Here is a 9,084-nt window from a genome sequence, read left to right as displayed (position 1 = left end):
GGTCCAAATATACAATGGAATATTACTCAGCCATCAGAAAGGATGAATACCCAACTTTCACATCAAATGGAATGGGCTGGAGGAGATTATGCTAAGTGAAATAAGTCAAGCAGAGAAAGTCAGTTATCATATGGTTTCGCTTATTTGTGGAACATAAGGAATAGCATGGAGGACATTAGGAGAAGGAAGGGAAAAATGAGGGGGGGGGAATTGGAGGGAGAGATGAACCATGAGAGACTATGGACTCTGAGAAACAAACAGGGTTTTAGAGGGGAGGGGGAGGGGGGATTGGTTAGCTCGATGATGGGTATTAAGGAGGGCATGTACTGAGTGGAGCACTGGGTGTTATATGAAAACAATGGATCATGGATCACCACATCAAAAACCAATGATGTATTGTATGGTGACTAACATAGTAAAATTAAATTAAATTAAATAATTAAATTTAATTAAATTAAAATTAAAAAATTAAAAAAAAAACTGAATTGCATGACTCAACACTTTTTGATATATCAATTCTTTCCAAATTGTTCTAAAGATTTAATATAATACCAGTCAAAATCCCAGCCATGTTTTTGTAGAGATAGACAAGCTGATTATAAAATGTATATGCAGGGGCTCCTGGGTGGCTGTTGGTTAAACATCCAACTCTTGATTTCTGCTCAAGTCATGATCTCAGGGTCATGATCTCAGAGTTGTGGGATTGAGCCCCACACTCAGTACAGAGTCTGTTGAAGTGTCTCTGTTCCTCTCCTTCTGCTCCTCCCCCTGCTGACATGCACTCTCTCTAAATAAAGAAATAAATAATCTTTTAAATAAATAAATAATAAATAAATGTATATGGAAAATCAAAGGAACTGATATAGACAAAACAATTTTGAAAAAGAAGAGAAAGTTTGAAGGCCTTCAATATCTGACTTCCAGACTTCCTATAAAGCTATAGTAATCAGAAGGATTTGGTTTTGGCAAAGGGATAGACACATAAATCAGTGAAACAGTATAGAGAATACACAAATAGTCCTACAGAAATATATCAATTGATTTTTGAACAAAAGAATCATAAACCTAAATGTAAACATAGTACTATAAAACTTCTAGAAGAGAAAATATGAGAAAGTCTTTGAGACTTTTTGTTATGCAAATAATTCTTAAATTAGACACCAAAAGCACAGCTCAAAGCAAAATATATATATTTCATCAAAAGTATTTTTATAAGATATCTTTTTTATAAAAATGCTTAGTGAAAGACACTGTTAAGAGAATTAAAAAGCAAGACAGGCTAGGGGGAAAAGTCACATATCACTAAACAAGGAAGTTTTTTTTTAATTGAAATATATATTTAAAAAAACCTATAAATTCAACAAGAATAAAAAGTAACCCAATAGGAAATAATGGGCCAAATATTTGAACAGACATTTCACCAGAGAAGACATATGTATGGCAATAAACACATAAAAAGAGGCTCAACATTATTAGTCATTAAGAAAATATAAATTAAAACCACTATGATGAGGTGTCACTATATACTTATAAGAATGACAAAGAAATTGATAATTTAAGATTCTGGTTGAAACAAAAGCAGCTAGGATTCTCATACACTGATGATGGGAAAACAAAATGGCACAACCAGTTTGAAAAATAATTTGGTATTTTTTATAAAGTTACATACTTAAGATATGCCTGGGATATCCACTTCTAGGTATTTAAACAAGAGAAATAAAAACTTACATACATACGAAAACCTATGTGTGAATGCTTATAACAACTTTATTTATAAATAAACTTCCTTCAACTGCCAAATAGATAAACAGACTATTACCTATATCCATACCATGAAACACTGTTTAGCAATAACATGGATAAATCTCAAATGCATTATGTTAAATGGAAAAAGTCAGGTTTGAAAGATTACATACTATTTAGTGAACCAAAGTTATAGGGTCAGAAAACAGATTAGTAGTTACCAAAGGCTTATGATAGATGGAAGGGATCAACTATAAGGGATAACATGAGGGAATGTTTTGGGTTGATGGAACTTTTCTGTATTTGGATTAAAGTGGTGGTTATATGACTCTATGCATTTGCCAAAATTCATAGAATTGCACAAAAAGAAGTAAATTTCATTGGATATAAATTTTAAAACCATTAAAAATTGCAAACACTCATAAGAGCATTTGTCAGTTTCATTTCTTTAAAATTTACCTTTCAAGGCTCATCCATCTTTTCTTATGTCCTCCCTCTTTCTCTCCCATTTTCTCATTATATTATCTTCCCTTGATTTCCTGTTTTTTCCCACTCTTCCTTTCTTCTGTCCTTCTACACTTCCCCTTTTTTTTATACAACAAATATATTTTGATCACCTTTGTCATACAATATATAGCCCTGGATCATGAATTGAAGCATATGTGTTTGACAAATTCTAGTAATTCAGTTTTTTAAATGCTTCAGAAATGTAGCAAGAATGAGTCAATAAGAAGGAATATGTTTTGGGGAAAATATGCACTTTCATGGATGTTAAAAATAATCTTGATGTTATGAAAACTGCTTAAGGAAAAACAAGATATATTATATAGGCTTACAAATTATTTACAAATGCATTTTCAGCTTTTCATGATTATGATTTTTTCATAAGGATTTCATAAAAAATCAAATTTATGTGGCAATGAAATTATTTAACTGCATGTAATAAGACATGTCCAGTTCAAATTTGGTTAGTGCCAAGTGTTATTACAGTAATATTTCCTAAAGAAATTGACAGTAAGAGAAAGCTGATTTCTCACATATAGCTAAGAGAAAGAAGGAACAGGGAAGAACAAGAATAAGCAAAGCAATTTATTTTTATATAAATAAAAAAAAGTTAGAAGGTTATTGAAGAAGTCCATGTAGGAGAAATAGAGGGTGTAGAATTGAACAACATTGTTCGATATAGAAAGAAAGGAAACAATATTAGAAATATTTAAATATTTAAAAGAGGTAAAAATGTCAGGACTCACTATTTATTGGATATACATATCTATCTATCTAATATATATTTGTATTTGTAAATATATATGTATTTGTATTTACATGACTAGATGGATTGAACTATAAACTGAGATATAAAAGTAAAGAAATAACCAGTTAAAGTATGGAAGAGAAAGCGTAAAGTTGGTTTTTAAAGTTATGGATTTGTTGATTTTGATGAATATGTGTGATGCAGAGATAAAGATCATGGCCACCAGACAGATACATATAACTATATGAAACTCAACACAAGGATGAGCATCAGAGATATATATTTGGGAGGAATCTGCTTATACATAAAGTTGAATGAGAAAAGAGAGTTAAAGTAGGAAATGGAGTCAAAGACTCTAGGACTGGGGTAGGGTTAATATTGAACTTGGAAAGAGGCAATTTACTTGAACTCTGGGAGGGAAATGATGGATGTGGATATATTTCAAGAAGTAGCTAAGAGAGGGTAAGTTACTGAAAAAGATTGGGGCAAATCATCACAATTCTTTTGAATGAGTAGGGGAGGGGTTTTGCTGTAGAATGTGATGGGGGAGAGACTGAGTGGGAGGGGGGTTGGAAATGTGAATATTTGAAATTGCTTTTGATAGGAATGGTATTAGTATCCAATTAAAGAAAATTAAAATAATTAATGGAAGATAGAGTCTCTAAATCTATAGGACCTTACAGTCTGACCTATTGCATAGTCAGTGTCCTCTATCCATTTTCAGCTTTGAAGAGGTTGAAATTTAAAAAGAGAGATAGTGATATTTGTTTAGTTTTATATTTGTGCTGATGTATAAACAGAAAGTGAAAAGAAATCAGAATCCATGGGCGCCTGGGTGGCTCAGTTGGTTAAGCATCTGGCTTGACTTCAGCTTAGGTCATGATCTCAGGGTCGTGAGATTGAGCCCTGTGTAGGGCTCTGCACTGAGCATCGAGCCTGGTTGGGATTCTCTCTCTCCCTCTCCCTCTGCCCCTCCCTGCTCATGCTCTCTTTCTCTAAAAATAAAATAAAATAAAATAATAAAATAAAATAAAATAAAATAAAATCTTAAAAAAATCAGAATCCATGTGAGATATAAATGATCAACCTATATATAAGTAAAAAACCCAACCAAACCCAACCAAACCAAAACAACCATCCAAAACCCAACAAACAATAAAACATTTGGCTGATAGATTGGAATAAAATTACAGTGAGTGGCTCAAAACACCTCTTTGTCAATATAGATGAAAAATATGAATAAAAGTGTGACTGAGCTGCAAGGTGTCATCTCTGAAATAAGCAGTGGAATATAGAGGTTAAATTATTACAAGCAGAGCAATTCCACAGCTTAATTACTCCAAACAGTATTGAAAGAGTGATCATATGATGTAGAGATGAATTTTATTTAGTTAAGGAACTGAATACTTTGAGAGTCTATGGTATTGAAGAGTAATCTATATTAATGTTAAACTACTATAGGACCATCATGTAGATAAATGGCAATTGATTAAGAAAGCTTAGACTATTAGGCTCATTCTATATGAGCATTTCTTCCTTATCTAGTCATGTTGACCTTCAGGAACATACCTGGGGAAGTGAGGAACCCCCGCTCTATTATTTCTATCATAAATAATTTCTACAATAAAAATTATTGTAGTTACATCGACAATCTAGACTTATTCAGTGTGATCCTCTTTTTTTTTTTTGGAAGCATGAAGATGATAATACTCACCATATCAACTTCACAAGAGTTTTAAAGTTGTGAAGATTTATGAGGATTATGATGATGAAAGTGTAAAGCCAATGTGTTAAATCATATAATTGATGAAGCTCAGAATTAATGCTGCTGTTGATGTTATTAGTATTCAGAGGGCAGATAGGAATGGTAGCATTATCTGAAGGTGATAATTGGGTATTATGCAACATTAATTGTCTCTTGACTGATTGGTATGATTGATGATTCCCTGTAGGGTCTCTTGCTTTCCTTTTGCACAGCACATGGCTAGATGTATTAGGTTGATACTGAAAACTGAAAAATGCAGATAAAGAATCAGGAAAAATTCATTCACTAGGGGAGTCATTTTAACTGCAGATTTCATGGGAAAATAGAACAGGAAAATCTTGGGGTCACTTTTCCTTCGGATATTTTTGTTTGTTAGTTGTGCTGTGTTTTGAGAAAAATAAAGGCAACTATCATTCATTTTAGGGCATGGAAAGAGTGAGGTGCCTAAGATGGCCCTGAGAGACCATGACTGAGCAATAAGCAGCCTCTGAAACTGACCCCCTCCACACACATACACATAAACAAACACCTTTTTCTACTAGCCTCCTCAATACTATCTCATATCCCAGACATGAATATGTAGGAGGTGATTTTACAGCCCTGGGGAGACCTCCTCACTCTTAAGGTCCAGGGAATAACACTGCTCATTGATCCATGGAACTCTCCATGGTGTGGTAGGAGGAGGACTCTTGGAGCAGTGCAAGAAATAAAAGTCCTCATGTGAGTAGCGGCAAAGGTTTTGTCAGGTGAGTCTTAGGCTGCTCAAGATCCTCTTCCAGTTAGGGATACTCAGCAACCAGGTAAGTTTTAGAGCAAAATCAGAGGATAAAGTTGGCCTATCAATAGAATATTTTAAGATATCATCATTGAAGTTTCTAATGGTCTCCCAACCATTTTTTTCCTGTTTCTTTCCAACCCAAGCTCTCCACATTCTATGTTCTGCCCACTTTCTCATTCACACCTTTAAGGGAAAGATGTGAAGATAACTTCTTTAACCTCATGGTGAATGGGTCACCTTTTTTCTAAGAGGTGGATAGATAGCTGATCCTCTGTGCTAAATGCATTGCCTTAAAATGTAGGGAATTCCCAGTCAATGGAACTAATGTAGGCAGAAGATATGTGTCACCTATAGAATACTGAGTAACTTTTTCTATATTGGTTAGACATTGGACTTTTAAAATTACTTTCATTTAGAACCCTAGAGTGATTGCAGTTTGGGAATTTCCCCCTTGATAAGGGGGTTTGTGGCTCTACTATCAAGTGAGGTATGGTTATAATTAATCTCTACATTAGAAAGGTTTTTCTGTTTTCCTGTTTCCTCAGATTCTCTGTACCTTTCATTCATTCTGGTATAATGAAGAGTAAGTCTCTCTTTTAAAGGCCAGTCCTAATCTTATTCTATCATTTACAAATATCTTAGATTGCCTAGAAACTTGGAAGTTTCCCTAGGCAGGTGGAAGTGTGTTTTTTTTGTTTGTTTGTTTGCTGCTACTCACATAAGAGAATTTTGTAGTTTTATTGTTCACCTGCTCCTACAATTTAGGATCTATAACAAGGCCATTAGCTTGTGGTAGCCTGGGGGCAGATACAGAACACTTAGTCTGTTTTCCCATAAACATGGCAGTATGAACAGTGGAGGGTCAGGGCTAGATTAAACCTTCAAAGGAACAACTTGAGATCTAAAAGCCTAATCTTTAGGAGATAGACTTGAACTCCTCCTGTTTTCTAGATACTGGGCAATATAGATAAAGAACAAAATCTAAGGACCATATTAGGGAGTAAGCATCTTGGCCAAGAGATCTAATTTTGACTTCGTCTTCTCTAGTTAAACCCTCAAACTCCTATTGCACTTAACTGTAATATTCCTCAACAAGACTGTGCCTTTCCCTCTCTCTTATCTGCATCGATACTAACTAGGCATTTGACTCAGGGTAAGTTGTTTTATTTGTCTAGGCTTCAGTTTTTTTATTAGTGAAATGTGAAATGGATCAACTTATACTTCTGCTGCTCTTTGGATCTGTTTTTCTCTTTATTCTTTTTCTCTTCTCTCCTTCCCTCCCTCTACTTTATTTTCTTTTCCCCTCTATTTGTCTACCTCTTAAACTTTCTCTCATTTCCTTACAATTTATTTGAGAAATATAGCATTTTATTTCTCAAAAATCACTAAATCAGACAAAAATTAAAACAATAGTTTATTGGAAAGAAATGTATGCTGGCAATCTAATAGGCCAGATATTTGAATCAACAGCTAGCTCTTTTTCATAAGAGTGATGGGAAGAAATGGATGTTTGATAGAAAGAGAGAAAATGTCCTAAGGCTGGGGAAATATGAATCAGAAATCTTTCAAAATCTTTCTCTTTTGGGAGATGTAAAAAACAGTTATAATGGGATTTTTGATTCATCATGAGCATGGGTCAGCCAGAGATACATACAGCCTGGGGGTAAAATACTCAAGAATTGAAGAGCAGAGGGCAAATTATTAAAAAATTATAAGAGTTGCAAAAATAAATGTGAATTTGACTTATTTGTGGTTGGGTGAGTCTTTTTGTCCTGGGCCAGTAGACGCTTCCTCAACAGGATACACTGTGGAGTAGTAATTTCAGGGATTCAGTCCTCTCTTACACTCTCCCAGCCATGTGAAAATAAAATTGTTTCACTCCCAGGGAAGTCAGATTCTAATATATTGCTAATCCCTGTCACTGTATTTTTAGGAAGTCATCCATCAAGATCCCACAAGCACCCTCCTCATGCCTGTGTCACACTGGCTTCATGGCAGATAATAACCACTCTTATTTCCAACACTCTTACTTTGTTTTAACTGGAATTCCAGGGCTTGAACAAAAGTATTACTGGATGGCATTCCCACTGGGTGCTATATATGTCATAGCCCTCTTTGGCAATGGTGTCATCATCTCTACCATCAAGTCTGAATCATCCCTGCATATCCCCATGTATTATTTTCTGTGCATGCTGGCGTTGGCAGACATGGGGCTTGCCCTTTGTACTTTGCCCTCTATGCTAGGCATATTCTGGTTTAACTATAAGTCCATTCCCTTTGATGCCTGCCTTGTTCAGATGTACTTCATTCACACCTTCTCTGCCATTGAATCTGGCGTGCTGGTGGCCATGGCCTTTGATCGGGTGGTAGCCATCTGGAATCCACTCATGTATGGCACCATCCTAACCAATGGTGTGGTCTGCAGAGCCGGGGCAGTCATCTTGACAAGGGCAGTCTGTGTGGTCTTCCCTGTGCCTTTCCTCATCAAACGACTTCCCTTCTACTGCTCCAACATCCTCTCCTACTCCTTCTGCCTCCACCAAGACATCATGCGCCTTGCCTATGCCAGCACTCGGGTCAACAGTCTCTATGGACTTATTGCTGTCATCTTCACCAAGGGTTCTGACTCTCTCTCCATCCTCCTCTCCTATGTGTTCATACTCCGAACAGTAATGGCCATTGCCTCAGGGGAGGGCTGGCTGAAGGCACTCAACACCTGTGTTTCACATATCTGTGCTGTACTCATCTTCTATGTTCCACTCATTGGGGTGTCTGTCATTCATCGTTTTGGAAAGCACCTTTCACCACTGACTCATGCCCTCATGGCTAATACCTACCTTCTTGTACCCCCTGTGCTGAACCCTATAGTCTATGCTGTGAAGACCAAGGAGATACGAAAGAAAATCATCCAAATATTTGTTCAAACCAAGATTACTGCAGAGGGTTAGGGTCTGCCAGTTTGAGAGAGAAGGAATCTATTCTGTAAAGGCTCAGTTATGACTATGAGAAATAAAGGTTTATATTTTTCATGTTTTCTGTGTGATTTGAATTGGACAAAAAGAGATTTCCCTGCACTGAGAGCAGGGAAATCTCTCCTTTTCCTGCACCAGATTGTTCTTTGCTTACTATAGAAAGAGTGACATTTATAGGAACTGTTCAATGTACTATCCTATAGCCCTGCATTTATGAGTTGGCATATAACAGCTGAAGGTAGGGAATATTACTAATTCAATTTTTAAATAACTCTTCTGAACACAAATGGGCCATGAGTTTAATGCCTTTTAAATTAAATCTCACCAAATTAATTTAACATTCTAGCTCAAGAATTAGGAATGACTTCCATTCTTAAAAGGGGAGAAGTGAATTATATGCATTAAATAATAAGAGAGCATCTGGGGATAATACATTATTAAAATAAAACATGAATCAGGAAAATGATCAAATTTTAGGGTTAAGAATATAAATGTGTGCAAGTGAGCAGGGGCTAATTATGTTGCATAACTTGGGATCAAAAGATTAAGGGTAAGGTTTAGCTTTTCCATTTGT

General features: G+C 35.6%; 1 protein-coding gene across 1 annotated transcript; it reads left to right on the top strand.

Annotated features, from left to right (window-relative positions):
• Positions 1–6,460: 6,460 nt before the first annotated feature.
• Positions 6,461–8,603, top strand: LOC118004168 (olfactory receptor 51H1-like). The gene has a single exon (XM_034995360.1). The coding sequence runs from the start codon at positions 7,530–7,532 to the stop codon at positions 8,484–8,486; it is 957 nt and encodes a 318-aa protein (XP_034851251.1). The 5' UTR covers positions 6,461–7,529; the 3' UTR covers positions 8,487–8,603.
• Positions 8,604–9,084: the final 481 nt, after the last annotated feature.

The sequence above is a fragment of the Mirounga leonina genome, unplaced genomic scaffold (assembly GCF_011800145.1).
Source record: "Mirounga leonina isolate KUSES-001 unplaced genomic scaffold, KU_Mleo_1.0 Mir_92, whole genome shotgun sequence".
NCBI lineage: Eukaryota > Metazoa > Chordata > Mammalia > Carnivora > Phocidae > Mirounga > Mirounga leonina.
This window is presented reverse-complemented; position numbering and strand designations above follow the sequence as displayed.

What these genes read in the sequence shown, in the direction of transcription:
- LOC118004168 (XM_034995360.1), top strand. Translation starts at nt 7,530, where the DNA reads ATGGCAGATAATAACCACTCTTATTTCCAACACTCTTACTTTGTTTTA.